The 16,936-nt window shown below is 41.4% G+C and overlaps 1 protein-coding gene across 8 annotated transcripts in view; it reads right to left on the reverse strand.

The window, feature by feature from the left end:
- MTMR14 (myotubularin related protein 14) overlaps positions 1-12,437 on the reverse strand; it is a 55,064-nt gene extending 42,627 nt beyond the window's left edge. For all 8 annotated transcript variants that reach the window (XR_006784932.1, XM_045832448.1, XM_045832449.1 and 5 more), the window contains exons 1-2: positions 12,155-12,437; positions 10,271-10,419 (exon numbers count right to left, since the gene is read on the reverse strand). Coding sequence is in view for 7 of the 8 variants with exons in the window: in XM_045832448.1 (XP_045688404.1) it covers positions 10,271-10,419; positions 12,155-12,310 (305 nt within the window). In the remaining variant the exon portion in view is untranslated. The remainder of the gene's footprint in view (positions 1-10,270; positions 10,420-12,154) is intronic.
- Positions 12,438-16,936: the final 4,499 nt, after the last annotated feature.

Genomic DNA, 16,936 nt, shown 5'->3' on the forward strand with positions numbered 1-16,936 from the left:
GAGGGAAGACTCTTATGTTCTCTACTTACAAGGGTAGATCTTCCAGGTCAAGTCCTAGAGGGTCTTTAACCCCATGCTATATTACTTCTAGGGATCTGCATATTATTTCAAGGCACATATACACAAATAACTGCTTCAGAATGAGTAATTTCAGTGACCCCTACATATCTGTGGTAGCTTTTTAAGTATGGGTATTGTTGGCATGAAGAAAAACACTAAGTCTTTTTTAAGACTAAAAGAATATATATATCTCTACCAAACTGGCATTGTAAGAGATGGTGAAGGAACTGCTTTAAGAAGACAAAGAATGAGAGAGAGAGAGAGAGGGAAATACAGATACCAAGGAAAAAAACAATGAATGAGTATCTATCAATAATAATCTTAAATGTAAATGGATTAAATGCTCCAATCAAAAGACATAGGGTAGCTGAATGGATAAGAAAAGAGGACCCACAAATATGCTGCCTATAAGACATCTACTTAGAACAAAAGATCTACTAAAAGTGAAGAGATGGGAAAAAATATTCCAAACAATGGACATGATAAAAGAATGCTGAGCCCTGGCTGGTATGGCTCAGTGGATTGAATGCCCGCCTGTGAATCAAGGGTCGCTGGTTCAATTCCCAGTCAGGGCACATGCCTGAGTTGAAGGCCAAGTCAGGTCCCCAGTAGAGGGCATGTGAGAGGCAACCACCCATTGATGTTTCTCCCCCCCCCATCCCCCCCTCCTTTCTCCTCTAAAATAAATAAATGAAATCTTAGGGAGTTCCGGCCAAGATGAAGGCATAGGTAGAAACCCTTTTGCTTCCTCGCACAACCAAAAGGAGGATAATAACCAATCTAAAATCAACAAACAACCAGAAGCGCCAGAAAATCAAACTGCGTGGAACTCTGACAACCAAGGATTAAAGGAAAAATCAACGAGAACAACCAGACTGGCAGCTCTGTGGTGCAGCAAAGAGGGTTGCCCTGCCTGGGGGAACACCTAAGGCCTCGCTCCCTTACAACTTATCAGGTGTGCCAAGAAAAAGAAATAGGACCAAAATGAAAGAACAGAGCAAAACTTCAGAAAGAGAACTAAGCAATGAGGAGATAGCCAACCTATCTGATGGAGAATTTAAAGCCCTGGTAATCAAAATGCTCATAGATCTAATTGAAATTGGTCGAAATATGAAAAAAAAAAAACAAATGAAAGATACCTAACATGAAATAAAGCAAAATATTCAGGGAACCAACAGTGACAGGAAGGAAACCAGGTCTCAATCAAAGCAACGATTTGGAACAAAAGGAGAAATAAACATCCATCTGGAACAGACGGAAGAAACAAGAACTTTAAAAAGTGAAGAGAGACTTACAAACCTCTGGGACAACCTGAAACGTTCCAACATCCAAATTATAGGGGTGCCAGAAGGAGAAGAACAGCAGCAAGAAATTGAAAACTTACTTGAACAAATAATGAAGGAAAACTTTCCCAATCTGGAGAAGGAAATAGACTTCCAGGAAGTCCAGGAAGTCGAGAGTCCCAAAGAAGTTGGACCCAAGGAAGCACACACCAAGGCACATCATAATTACATTACTCAAGATTAAAGATAAGGAGAGACTCTTAAAAGCAGCAAGAGAAAAGGAGGCAGTTACCTACAAAGGAGTTCCCATAGGGCTATCAGCTGATTTCTCAAAAGAAACCTTACAGGAAAGAAGGGGCTGGATACCTACATCCAAGATTACTCTATCTAGCAAAGCTATCATTTAGACTGGAAGGGCAGATAAAGTGCTTCCCAGCTAAGATCAAGTTAAAGGAGTTCATCATCACCAAGCCCTTATTACATGACATGTTAAAGGGACTTATCTAAGAAGATCAAAACTATGAACAATAAAATGACAACAAACTCACAACTATCAACAAATGAACATAAAATAAAAGAAAAACACAAAAACAAAAACTAAGCAAACAACCAGAACAGGAACAGAATCAGAGAAACGGACATCACATGGAGGGCTTTCAGTGGGGAGGGGGAAGGGAGGAATTGGGGGGAAGGTACAGGGAAGAAGAAGCATAACTAGTAGGCATAAAATAGATGGGGAGAGATAAAAAAATGGCATAGGAAGCAGAGGACTCAAAGAACTTATGTGTACAACCCATGGATACAAACTAAGGGGAGGGAGAATGCTGGAGGGTTAGGGGGGCAGGATGGAGGGGGGATAAAAGGGGAAAAATGGGGAAAATTGTAATAGTATAATCTATAAAAGTACTAAAAAAACCCTGATTCATTCTGAGGCACATTTGTCTCTGGCTATAAATAAATCTGTGAAACCAAAAAACAAACAAACAAATAAATAAAATCTTAAAAAGAAAAGCTGGGGTAGCAATACTTATATCAGACAACATAGATTTCGAGACAAAGGACACTTTATAATACTTACAGAATAATCCATCAAAAAGATATAACCCTTGTAAACATATATGCACCCAACATAGGAGCATCTAAGTATATAAGGAAAATCTTGGAGGACTTTAAGAAAGATATCAACAGCAACATACTCATAGTAGGGAATTTTAACACCCTACTGTCAACAATGGATAGATCTTCCAAGCAAAGAAACAACAAGATTATTGTGGCAATGAATAATACTCAAGATCAAATGGACTTAATTGATACATACAGAACCTTTCACCCCAAAGAAACAAAATATACACTCTTTTCAAATGCACATGGAAAATTTTCAAAGAGAGACCACATGATAGGACACAAAACAAGCCTCAACAACTTCAAGAAAACTGAAATCTCAAGCATCTTCTTGGATCATAATGGCTTGAAACTAGTAAGGAACCTCATGAAAAAACCCAAAAACATTCAAATTCATGGAGACTGAATAACATACTATTGAATAATGAATAGGTCAGCAATGAGATCAAAGAAGAAATCAAAAAGTTCCTGGAAACAAATTAAATGAACACACAACAGCCCAAAACCTAAGGAACACAGCAAAGGCAGTCCTGAGAGGAAAGTTTCATAGCAATACAGGCAAACCAAAAGAAGACAGAAAGAAAAATCTCAAATAAACCTAACCTAACATCTACAAGAACTAGAGGAAAAACAACAAACAAAGCCCAGAGCGAGGAGAAGGAAGGAAATAATCAAAATCAGGGCAGAAATAAATGACATAGAGACTAAAGCACAATTCAAAGGATCAATAAATCCAGGAGCTGGTTCTTTGAAAAGATACACAAAATTGAGTCTTTAACCAGACTCATCAAGAAAAAAAGAGGACCCATAAATAAAATCAGAAACAAAAGAGAAGTTACAATCAACAGCACAGAAATACAAAGGACTGTAAGAAATTACTACGAAGAACTGTATGTCAAGAAATTTGACAACCTGAGGGAAATAGACAAATTTCTAGAAATATATAATCATCCAAAACTGAATCAAGAGGCAGAAAGCCTAGACAGATTGGTAACGACTAGTGAAATTGAAGCAATAATCATTTAGGGAAGAGCTAACTCCTATTTTTTCAAACTACTCCAAAAAATTCAAGAAGAGGGAAGACTCCCAAACTCATTTCACAAGGCCACTATTACTCTAATTCCAAAACCAGGTCAAGATACAACAAAGAAAAAACTATAGGCTAATATTGCTGATGAACAGAGATGCTAAAATCCTCAAAATAGTGGCAAACCAGATCCAGCAATACATTAAAGAGATCATACACCATGATCAAGTGGGATTCATCCCAAGTATGAAAGGATGGTACAATATTCGCAAATCAATAAATGTAATACATCACACAAAACAAAATGCAGGACAAAAATCACATGATCATATCAATAGATTCTGAAAAAGCATTTGATCAAGTACAGCACCCATTTATGATAAAAATCCCTCAGCAAAGTGAGAATAGAGGGAGCATACTTTAACATAATAAAGGCCATATAAGAGAAACCTACACACCCAACATAACCAATATCATACTCAACATTACCAATATCATACTCAATGGGCAAAAACTGAAAGCTTTCCCACTAAGATTAGGAACAAGACAAGGGTGTTCACTTTCATCACTTCCACTCAACATAGTACTAGAGTTCCAGCCACAGCAATCAGACAAGAGAAAGAAATAAAAGGCATCCAAATTGGAAAAGGGGAAGCAAAACTGTCATTATTTGCAGATGACATGATAGTGTACATAGAAAACCCTATAGACTCCACCAAAAAACTACCTGACCTTACAGGTGAATCTGACAAAATAGCGGGATACAAAGTCAATATTCAGATATCAAAGGCATTTTTGTATATTGCCTACACCAACAATGAACCTATCAGAAAGAGAAACTAGGGAAAATTTCCATTTACTATCGCAAGAAGAAAAATAAAGTACATAGGAAAAAATTTAACCAAGGAGGTAAAAAACCTGTACTGGGAAAACTATAGAACACTAAAGAAAGAAATTAAGGAAGATATAAATGGAAGTATACACTTTGTTCATAGATTGGAAGAATTAACATCATTAAAATGTCCATACTACCCAAAGCAATCTACAGACTTAATGTAATCCCTATTAAAATACCAATGATATACTTCAGAGATTCAGAACAAATATTTCAAAAATTTATATGGAACCCAAAATGACCCCAAATAGCCTCAGCAATCTTGAGAAAGAAGAACAAAGTAGGAGAGATCACAATACCTGATACCAAAGTATACTATAAGCTACTGTAATCAAAACAGTCTGGTATTGGCATAAGACCAGACACATAGATCAAAGGAACAATAGAGAACCCAGAAATAAACCCATGTCTCTATGGCCAGTTAACATTTGACAAAGGAGGCAGGAGCATAAAAAGGAGTAAAAACACCCTCTTCAACAAATGGTGTTGGGAAAACTGTAATGGTACCTGCAAAAAAAATGAAACTAGACCACCAACTTACACCATACACCACAAAAAACACAAAATGGATAGAAGACTTATTCAACATAAGCCATGGCACCATAAAAGTTCTAGAGGAAAACGCAGACAGTAAAATTTCAGATATCCTATGCAGCAATATTTTTGCTGATATATCCTCTAGGGCAAGGGACATAAAGGAAAGAATAAACAAATGGGACTTCATCAAAATAAAAAGCTTCTGTATGGCTAAAGGAAACATCATCAAAATGAAAAGGGAACAAATGTATGGGAAAACATTATTTGCCAATGATACCTCAGACAAGGGTTTGATATCTAAAATATATAAAGAACTCATATGACTCAACACCAGAAAGACAAACAATCCAATTAAAAAATGGACAAAGGACCTAAACAGACACTTCTCCAAGGAGGACATACAGAGGGCCCAGAGACATATGAAGGAATGCTCAGCATCACTAGTCATCAGTGAGATGCAAATTAAAACCACAATGAGATACCACTTCACACCAGTCAGAATGGCCATCATTAACAAATCAACAAACAAATGCTGGTGAGGTTGTATAGAAAAGGGAACCCTAGTGTACTGTTGGTGGGCATGCAGATTGGTGCAGTCACTGTGGAAAACACATGGAATTTCCTCAAAAAACTAAAAATGGAACTTCCTCTTGATCCAGAGATTCCATTCCTGGGATTATACCCTAAGAATTCTGAAACACTGATTCAAAAGAACCTGTGTACCCCAGTGTTCACTGCAGCATTTTTTACAACAGCCAAGTGCTGGAAATACCCTAAGTGGCCAACAGTAAATGAGTGGATCAAAAAACTGTGGTACATTTACAAAGTGGAATACTATGCAGCAGAAAGAAAGGAATTCCTACTTTTCACAACAGCATGGATGAAGCTGGAGAGTATTATGCTGAGTGAAATAAGCCAGGTGATAAAATAAAAATACCATATATTCTCACCTATAAGAGGAACCTAATGAACAAAACAAACAAGTGAGCAGAATAGAACCAGAGACATGGAAACAAGGAACAGACTGACAGTGACCAGAGGGGTGGGGGAGAGGGACAAGGAGGGAAAGAAGGGGAAGGGTCTAATCATGGAACAGGTATAAACGAGTCATGAACACGGATAACAATTTGGGGGTTGACAGCGGGAGTGGGCAGGGTAAGGAGAGAGCAATAGGGAAAATTGGGACAACTGCAACAGAACAGCAATAAAAAAATAAATAAAAACATAAATACTATGTCTTTTTAAAACATTGCTGATTTCTTAGTAGCCTTCATGGATATATTCTCAAGCCAGTTATTAAAAATATTATTATCAAGTAGGGATCTGAAATTAAAGTTAAAAGGGGTCTTCAAATAAAACCCTGGACTAACGGTTTGATCTTAGAAAGAGAACAAGGAGAATGTGGTAAAGGAAGAGGATTTATAGTCTCCACAGTGTATTTTCTTGAAGGTCTGATTTAAGATTTCACTTTTGAAATCCTTTTTTTCTTTTTTGAAGAATGGCAAACTTGAAGAAGGTGGGGTGCCTCTTCAAGAGGCCTGTAGGGTGACACAGGCCAAGCAGCCAGGCTCTAGAAAACACTTGGTTCACTGAAAACCAAGTCTGTCACCTTCTCTCCACTGGGCTTCTCTATGACAGAAAAGGGCACCTCAATACAAAGAAACTGCCTAATTAAACTCAGAGTCCATAAGAATACAAAAAAGAGCACAGACAATCCTGTTCATAGCAGTCTTCTACCTTTTGGAGGCCCCAGGCCATTTTCACAGATCTCAGAACTGTCAGCTGCAACTGACTCCCTTAACCCACACCAGCAGTTAGCTCCCTCTGAGCTCTAAATGCCTGAAGGCTACATTTGATCCTCCCAGGTCAGTCCTTCCATTGAGCAAAACCAAGCAAAACCTTCCACAAAACGAAGGTGGAGAACATGTCAGTATTTCCCTCAAAGGGGTTCTGTGCAGCCTTTTAATGTAGAAGCAAGCACACTTACTCTCGTCAGGCTAGTTGATGGTTTATTTTCCTGGTTCCCCAACTCAAAGAACCAATTCAGTTTCTGTTTCCCAGTTCCTGTTTTTATTTTTATTGTCTTGTGGCCTCAGGACCTTCTTGCAGTGCTACATACTGCACTGTGTCTGGCACTTGATGCTCGTATTTGAATGAGTAGGTTTGTGTATTTGTCTTGAAGGACTTAGCCCTTAAGCTATGGAATCTGATGCTATCTCTCTAGGTAGACAATGTCAGAACTGAGTTAAACTGTAGGACACCCAACTGGTGTCTTGAGAATTGGTGGTGTGGAGAAACCCTCGAGCTCCCCACAACACAAGGGAAATGGGTGCAGAATTTTAACTATTGCCTCCCAATGCCTCATCTGTACTTCCCTAATTCTGGTTCTTGTTACACTGTCATTGCTTACTTACTGGTCCGTGCTACCCACTAGACCTAAGGATAGGGACTTTATCTAGCTGGTTAGGCTTCCTATTGGATCTCTAGGGTCTGCCACATGGCAGGATCTCAACAAAAACTTGCTGGTAAACATGTGCTTTGGCCAGCCCTGGCTGATAACTCATTGATTAGTTACCATCCCAATATGACGAGGTTGTGGGTTCTAGCCCTGGTCAGGGTACATAAGAGGGTCAACCAATGAAGACATAAATAAGTGGAACAACAAACCAATGTTTCTCTCTCTCTCCCCCACCCCTTCACCAATCTCTCTAAAGTTAATAAATAAAAATTTAAGTAAACATCTGTCTTGGCTGTTCAGACATCCTTATCTAGGCTTCTATTCCCAGGTGATGGGCTAAAACTAGGGAGGTGGGTTAAGCAGACCTAACCACTTCCTGAATCCAGTTCTACCCTATGTAACACAGTCTAATTAGTGTCATATTAACAGCAAAGCCGGATATGCAAAGAAGCAAAAATTTCTACTTCTTCCCACCTAAATGTGCATATACTCCCTTCTCTTCAATGAACAGGCTTAACTCACTCGGTATCACTTCAAGCCCTGAAGGCAATAAAAAATAAAAACAAACTCCAATAAAAATTCCAGGTCTAGGGATATACCACAGTAGCCCTGGCCTAGAAGGTAAGACCCTGCTAGACAAGGTGGGAAAGTCATAGTGATGACAGAAAAAAAGGCAGAGAGGTGGACAGAGCAAGGTGAGGAAGATCTAGTTGTGAACCCCACTCTGCTATCTATGTCAGTGGGTATCAACTTCTGTACAATGGAAGTGATCGTCTTCTTTACTCAGTGGTTGCAGGCCTTGAGTGAGTTAATGTGTGAAACTCCAAAACATGCCAAAGTGTAGGCACTTGACAAATGTTAGTTTCCTTCTCCTTAAGCACTGGATTTAATCAGAACTAAAGTTATTTCCTTCCCAGAAAAGCTTCTGCAAGGCAACCAAGACTGAATTCCTTACAGTACTGCAGCTACAGGGTGGTTTGACATTACCTGGAAGCTTGTTAGAAAACACAGATGCTCAGGCTCCACGCTAGGCCCACTGAATCTGATTCTGTCTTACAACTAGAGCTCCAGGTGATTCACTCACAAAATAAATTAGAAAAGTACCACTTTGACTATAGCTGAGCTTAGTTTAGTGTCATAACGCCACCGTGAGGTTTTACAATGCAGTCAGCACTGAAGAAGGTTGGAGGGAGAGCAATGGCAAGGAGAAAGCGCTCTTGTCCGGAAACTTTAGCTTCAGGGCTTATAGAAGGTGAGTTGACCTAACTCTGGAAGTTAGGAAGACAGAGGAACTATACATAATAGGACCATAGGGAAGCCCAATTCTTTAGGCTTGGAGTTCCCTGAAGTTCTTAGGTTATACAACTCAGTATATGATACGATCTGTATGATCTACATACAACTTGTTTTTCTAATATTTTGACTTTTCTCAGTGAACCCCACCACAAGTTCAAGAGATGGCACACTTACATACACCCCATTTTTAAATGAGAAAACTAAGGCTTAGTCCTTGAACTCCTCCAAACTGGTTGTTCTGCTTGAAAGCCTTCTTTGGCTCCTGGTGGCCCATGGCAGGGGTTCTCAGGCTACAGCACATGTAAAACTGATGTAGGGAGCTCTCTGAGACTGTAGATTCTGCAAGTTCTGATTCAGGGGCCTTGGAATCTGTGATTTTAATGAGTGTTCAGCGTATACTGGGAAATAAAACTACTAACACTCACAGGTCCACACTTTTTGGCCTGATTATCAAGACCCTATACCAACTGGTCCTAAAGGATATTCCAGGGACACTCCTACTCATCCTTCTAATTCCAGCAAAAAAGGATCTCTACCACGGGGTCTTCCCAAACACACACACGCACACACCAGACTGCTGGTATGCCTACAACAGCACTTCTCAAACCTTAACGTGCACACAAACCACTGGGGAATCTTGCTGTGATTTTGATAGATTCAGTGGCTATGGAGCTTGAGATTCAGAGTCTCTAGCCAGTTCCTGGGTGCACTAATGGGCATGCCGCGGGTATGGATGGCCTGCTACACTTTGCAGCATAACTCCTATAGCACTCATCCTAACATTGCATTCATGGGGCCAGACTTTCACAGATGTTGTTGAAAATAGCTCCTAGAATTCCCTTAAGATCAGCAGCAAGCAGGGTGACTGGGGCAACAAACTTTGAGATCAACATAAAGCATTTCCAAGAGCCCCAGTGCTGTGATTATTTTTTGGTGTCTGCTACCATTTTACTGCTACCATTTACTAACCACCTATAGGCTGTGGACTGTGCCAGGTACTTTGTGTCTGCTAGGCCCTAAATAAATGGTAGCTCTTATTTCTAATTTTTACAACAAACATGCCAGACTTGTAATAGCCACGATCATATCAGGGACTGCACTAGCCACTTTTCTAAAGAGGTATGCTTACCAATGAGAAAAGTAACAAAGAAGTTAAATAATTTGCCCAAGTTATTCACTCAACCAGCAAGTAAGGTGGCCAGCATGTAAACTCAAGCAACCAGACTCCAGACCACAGTCAGGCTCTTAGGCATGTGGACACAGAACACCTTTCACCCACATATTCTCTTTTCTACCACCCATATTTTCTTAAAAAAAAGGACACTGAGGTTCAGAGGGGTAAGGTGTGAGCTGCTACAGGGTGGGAGTAAAGCAGAAGTCCAGGGCTGTGATTCCCAACTCCCATTCTACGTCAAGCTGCCTTGCCAGTCTTACATATCAAACCCTGAAGTGAATAAAGATGCAGATGAGGCTTAACACCCAGGGAAAGTGAGTCAGCCCAGCCCAGCACTCCGCCCAGCTGCAGACTTCCTGACTCTGAGGAGCCGTCAAGGCCTCCCCAGACAGGCACACTCTGGTCACGTAATGCTCACGTGTCTTTCTCCTTCTCAGAACTTTCATACTCCAGGAACACGATGTGCTGAGGGTAGTGGCCGCAGATGTCCCCATTCACATTTTGGATCACGCTGTAACAGTAGTCTCGGCCAAAGAGCTCCAGACATCTCTTCTCGATGCGCTCAACCTGCACAGAGGATGAGACCTGGGCATAAAGAAGGTTCTGGGGCTCTGAGTGTGAGAATTAGGGAGTTCATGACCTGGAGAGGTCACTGGGAATGACACGTGCCACTCTGATTACTATTCAATGCCAGGAAAAGACCTATTGCTGTGTCACAGGCCCTAAGTGTGTAGTTCATGAACCAATATGTGGTATGCTTTGGGAGGGTCTTGAACCCCTTAATATTGCAGTGAAACTGTCTTAAGCATTTGAAAGAGAGGATTACAATTTTCATTAGATTGTCAAAGGAGTCCACAATCCATAAAATATTAAGAACTCTTGCTCTAGTTTAACTGGACTAATCCCTTATCTTCCCTTGGCTCCAGATTCTTCCCCATTCTCCAGTCACAGACCAGTGCTTAGAAGCTCTAGTGAAGGAACATTTCCCCTTAAAATTGCTCATTTTATTCAATGTTCCAGGAAAGGTCCACTAAAACAGGCCTAAGACCTGTAACATCATGAGAAGTCTGCAAGAATTCAGAGAGGCTCTAAGGCTGGTGCAGTGAAAAAGTCAGGGACAGCTTCTGGCAACCATAATCTTCAAGGGTGTGTAAGATGAAAAAAGGGCCCAATAAAACCACTAACCCTCTTCAGCCTATGAAAAGAGGAATAGGGAGGAAAAAAATTCAGAGCAGCTGAAACTTGGAATCCCCCCACTTTAAGGAACATGAGTTTCATTAGGAAGCCTGTTTAAAAACTGCAAACTCCAGATTCTTACCCTCAGAAATTATGACTTAGTAGGATTGGGCGGGACCAACAAGTCTTAATTTTTACAAAGCACCTCAGACAATGCGGAAATAGGTGGTCTTCAGACTAAGCTCTAAAAATACTTGGTGGTTTGGAGAGTGTAAAAGTGCCATCATGACCAAAGGCTTTCCTGGGTTACTCCACAGACTAGCACATGCCAACTGAGGTATGTCACAGCACAGGCAACTTCTGGGACCCAACCAGAGTTTCGTGGCCCAGCATGGAACAGAATCCCACTGGAAAACCTGATGCTCAACTTGCTTAAATCATGCGGGGAATGAGAGACGGGTCACTGCATGGTTAACAAGACTGCCAGACAGTGACTAGGATGGCAATGGCTTAACCAGACTGGAAGCCTTTCAGGTCTAGAAATAAGGAGGTTAAAGGGAATCCCAAGCATAGAAAAAAGAGGAACTGAGACCTGCCTTTCATAAAGGAACAGAAGGAGTGCGGGCAGTCTTCCCGCTCTACAGGGGAAGGAAAGGGCTGGGACTAAGTTTAGTGTCTTGCCTGATAGGAGTATAAGGAGGCAACAGTTCATCTCTTGGCTCCATTCTGTCCCACTACTCCAGCCCCTTCATTCCGACCTCTGTATTAAGTGGAATATTAAATGGAGCAGTACTCTAGACTTTTTTTTTATTCCAAGCGTTTATCTCCCTCTTTCCTCTCCCCCATGCAGGGGAGTAACTCTCCTCAGCCCCTCCTCTCTAATCTCTGAACAGGACCCCTCACTGATCCTTGACCTCCAAACCCCTTGTCTAAAACCAAAAGGACGTCCTTCCTCGCCTCAGTCCGACCTCGGTTCCTCCTTTTTCGGTTTTAAACCCAACCCTTACTCTCTGGATCCAGTTCCTAGGAACTCCCCTCTCTCTTTCCTCTGATCCCTAACTTCAAACTTTCTGCTGTAACTTTCCAAGCCAGGACCTTCTCCTGTTCATCAGGCCTCCGAGCACACCTTAGAGCCGCCAGTCCCGCTGCAGTCCTTGGCTCGGTACTGAGTCCGGGAGAATTCCTCCAGCAGCTCCCCGAGCCCTGGCTCCTGCGGCGGCGGGTGGCCCGAAGAAGTCGAGGACCCCACCGAGGCGGCAGCGGCGGCCCGAGCGCCAGCCATGGCCCAGCCCCCGAGTCCCTTAGGCGTCCCGCGACCCCTTCAGCGCGACTCAACTCGGCCCATGGCACCTGGGGGTACAGACTCCAAGCCCGGAACCTCAAGCACCGCTTTAGCCTCCGCCTTCCGCTTTCACTTCCGGCCCCGCCCCACCATTCCGGATGTTTACCTCGGCATTGGCCAATCGGAGCCCGGGACTCGCGCCTAGCCCCCCGATTACCGGCCTACCGTCCTACGCGGAACGATCCAAATGGTCTCCGGGGCGGGGTTTGGACTACTCGCAGAAACCTAGTGCTCTGCCCCTCGGGGTTTCCCTTGGGGAAGCCGGACTAAACCCTTGAGGCTGGGGGTGGGACAGTGAGAGAAGTTGAAGGAAGGAACCATGGGAAAGAAGCCGAGTAAGAGTGAAATAAACCCTTGCTGGGAGAGGAGGAGACTATAGGAGGCAACTGGTGTTGGCAGCCATAGTAAAAATAGTAAGACTAAAACAGCGTTTCATGGGGCTCTCTGCTTTCATTGCTCCTTACGACGTCCCGGTGATTTTGTAGTGCTTCTGTCATCTGCTTGTTTTATTGAAGAAGAAACCCACATGCATAACTGGCTTGAAATTCTATGACTGAAAAGCCCCATATTCTTTTTCTTTTTTCCTAATGGTCTTGATAAGAAAGCCCAAACGTGTAAAAAAATATATATATGAGTTTATATGACCCAAACTGGAAACAATTGCCGGGAAGCAAGATCTCAAATGTCCAGAGAATTGACAGTTCTGCAGTTTCTTCTATGCATTTGAAATTATGGAATGAATTTAAGGAAGACTATCTGAAAGTGGAAGAAAGCAGGGCAGGGATTAGATTACAGGATAGTTGATAAGATTATGTGCTCGGTTGAGGGTGAATACATATATTTTAAAGCTGTGTTAACTCGGATGCACAATAACAATGGACAGGGCTTGCTCAAGGCAAAAGATAAATCTTTGACTAAAAAGTCTTATGCCCGCCATGAACTGCACACTTACGATCAGTTCACCCTGTGAGGTTCTTTCTGTATAATCCCTTTTTTCATGCATACTGGAATATTGCAAACATTCACAGAACTGGAAAAATAGTATAATGAACCCTCATGTATCCATCAGCCAGTTTCAACAATAATCAACATCTGCCATTCTATCTTTTTAATCAATCCCCATCCAGTAGCATTATTTTAAAGCAAATCTCATTATTTCATCTGCAAATACTTCAATATTTATCTCTGATGGATTAAGTAAAAAATGTTTTAAAAAGACAATTTAAGACTTTTTAAATTTTATTTTTAGAGAGGGGACAGGAGGGAGAAAGAGAGGGAGAGAAACATCAGTGCACAAGAGATACATCAGTTGGTTGCCTCTTGCATGCCCAGGCATGTGCCCTGCCTGGGAATTAAACCAGCAACCTTTTGGTTTGCAGGCTCGTGCTCAGTCCACTGAGCCAGACCAGCCAGGGCCTATGGAAGGCAATGTAGGTAATACAAACAAACCATCGATACAAACAAACTTTATGAATTTATGTGATACAGACAAACTTAGTGAAGTGGGTAGTCTTTGTTCCCAAGGGTCCAGAAAACTGTAAAATGGGACGCAAGGCAGAAAGCTTTTATTTGATAAGGAATAGGAGCAAGGCAAATAAAAACAGAAAATGAATTGTTACTGGACAGAGGACCTGGCCTTGAGCAGGTCTCCCTAGGGCCAGTTGGTAGTATGTGGGTTCTTGACTTCGTGTAGGAAAGATTTTGTTACTGAACAGCAAGTGGGGTCCTGCTGCCCACTGCCACCCTCTAGGCAAAACTCTGAGGGCAGAGGTTTGGTGAAAAAGGAAAGGAGTCTTCATCAAAAGCTACACAATTTGTGAATTACAGCTTTCCACACTCATTAGTCACTTAAGGCTGAAATCTTTTTAATTGTTGAGTTCCAACTTTAATCACTTAAGTCTGTCAGTTCAGGCTAAAATCTTTAATTCCTGTGTTCCCTTATCATACCCCCTGTTTTTTTAAAATTTCATTTCTACTTTACTTTTGAGATATGCATACCAGTGAAACCATTAAAATCCACATATAAGTCTGAAAAGTTTTTTCAAAGAATATAAAACAAAATTTCTAAGTAACTAGGAGTAATCATGTGTTCAAAAAGCAAAGATTTTACATCCTTAGCGTGAAACATTTAAACCTGTAGAGAATTTTTGTTTGTGTTTATTTGAGCCAAACTGCCAGCAAGCAGTTATCTCAAGGAATTGAGATTGAGAAATGCTGCCCCCATTAGCTTTTAATTGCTTTATGTTTATAAGATTAATTTACAAACTAAAACAATATAAGATGCAAAAGCTACACAATTTTGAAAGAATGGCAGGCTTCTGCTTCAGAGCCTGTCCACTCTAGAACACCTAAAGAAAGATAACCCTGCCACCCTTACCAGGCCAGACCAATCCTAGGCTGTGCCAAGAGTTCCTTCTCCCATTTAAAATACCGTCTTTTGGGAAATGCAGGCAGCTATAGCATGATCATCCACACATCCTCAAGGAAGAGCAAGAGAGCCAGTTTCTGCCTTCCTTCTGTTTAAATCTTCTGGTGGGTAATTCCATGTGCACTGGAGGTTTCTTAGCCAATCTTCTAGACTGTTTACCATTACCTAGGCAACCTTCTCCTATGACCCCCTACTCTTGCCTAGTAATCTGATCAAATCTCTCTGTATCAGTTTCACAACATGAATCCAGGTGACTATGAAGATATGTTTATTAAAGCTGGGGATAGTGAAACAAGGAAAGGCTCATGAAAGGGCAAAGCCAGCGTCATTTACTATTGTGGTGCCATTTGCTGAGCAGGCCTATGATATTTTAAACATGCATTCCATTTTTCTCTTCTGAGCTTATATTTCCAGGACTGGAAAATTACTGGAAAAGCAAGAACGGAAGATGATTAACCCAGTCCCCACAGCTGCAGGGAAAAGATAACATTGGAGTAAACTGCAGCTTACACAAAACCAACTAAAACCTCCTGTGGTGCAATGCCCCTAACAGCCCAGCAGCCACACAACAGCACTCCCACGCTCTTTATAACTCAATAAAATCTCAAACCCCAACCCCTCAGGGCCAGCGTAATTCTCCACACCTGGCTTCTTTCCTCTCTTGGAAAGTGAATATAACTTTGCAGTCTGCATTTTCCTCTTTCTGTGAATTCTTTCACAGCCTCTAACAACAGCCAACCTAACAGCTCAGAATAGAAGAAATAACAGGAGAGCCTGGGCTAGGCTGCCTTAGCTCACTGGGAAGTCAGAGAAAAGGGGGCTTAGGGACAGGCTCAGGGGGTTAGCCTGGGAAGAAGATTTGTCCATTGTTGCCTGGTTGCAAGTCTAGTACCCCTAAAGTTTGGGAGACTCATCCTTGTGGGAGAAGACATGAGGGAAGAAGAGGGTCATGAGCTGCTCCCTAGAGGAAAACTGTGCACATGCACTGGGTCCTTTGTCTTAAGGCTTTTCTCTCTCTCTCAGGTGGGAATTTTAGGGGAGGGTTCCGCAGAATATTCTTCAGTTTTCCAGGTGTGCTCTTTCAGGGTCATGATCTTACTGATTGTTCAATGCCAGTGCAGGGAGTCATTCATTGCAGCTGGTCCTGGTGAAGCTCATCTGGTTTTCCTGCTTCTCTGGACCTGGACCATACAATGGATGCCTAAATATTATCTCTAGGGAAGTAAGCTTTTGCATCTGGCTATAAATTACTTGGCCAGTTTATTCAGCTGTCTGTCTCAGTTTCCCTGTTTTACTTGCTGAGGAATTTTCGTAGCTTCTTACTATCTTGTCTCAGAATAAAGAACAAGGCAGTAAGTAGATTTATGTGTGACATAATGTTTCAGTCAATGATGAAACTAATGTATGACAGTGGTCCCAGAAGATTGAAATGGAACTGAAAAATTTCTCTCTCTCAGTGGAATAGCCTTTGTAACTCTTGTACTATAGTGCACTGGGTTACGCAAATACCACTGTGTTACAAATCCCCGCAGTATTCTGTACAGTAACATGCTGTACAGGTTTGTAGCTTAGGAGCTGTAGGGGAACAAAACCTGTCACTCTAAAATATGTCTACTAGGCATAAGGATTAATTTAGGCTGGTTAATTTTAAGGATCAGTAGATAGGGGAGAAACTCTGAAAACCAAGTATAAATTATCCTTTGTAAGACATTTACATTTGTAAGGCAAATCTCCATTTGCTTTACCAGGGGGAGAGATGGATGACCTTATATCTAGAAACTCATTGATGTATTGTAGAAGACAGTGACTTAAACTGAATGATAAGAACCATCAACAAAAGGAAAACCAACTGTTCAAATGTTCACAAATGATACATCAGATAAAGGGTTAATATTTAAAATATGTAAGGACCTCATACAACTTAACACCAAAAAAAAAAACCCGCCCAAAAAAATCACATGTGAAAAATGGGCAGAGGATTTGAATAGACATTTTTTGAAAAAGGACATACAGGTGGCCAACAGACACATGAAAAGATGTTCAGGATCACTAATCATCAGGGAAATGCAAGTCAAAACCACAACAAGGAAAGTGAATCATATACTACTGGTGGGATTGTAAATTAGTGCAGCCATTAT

The sequence above is a fragment of the Phyllostomus hastatus genome, unplaced genomic scaffold (assembly GCF_019186645.2).
Source record: "Phyllostomus hastatus isolate PE091 unplaced genomic scaffold, TTU_PhHast_1.1 phas_contig_16, whole genome shotgun sequence".
NCBI classification, from domain to species: Eukaryota; Metazoa; Chordata; class Mammalia; order Chiroptera; family Phyllostomidae; genus Phyllostomus; species Phyllostomus hastatus.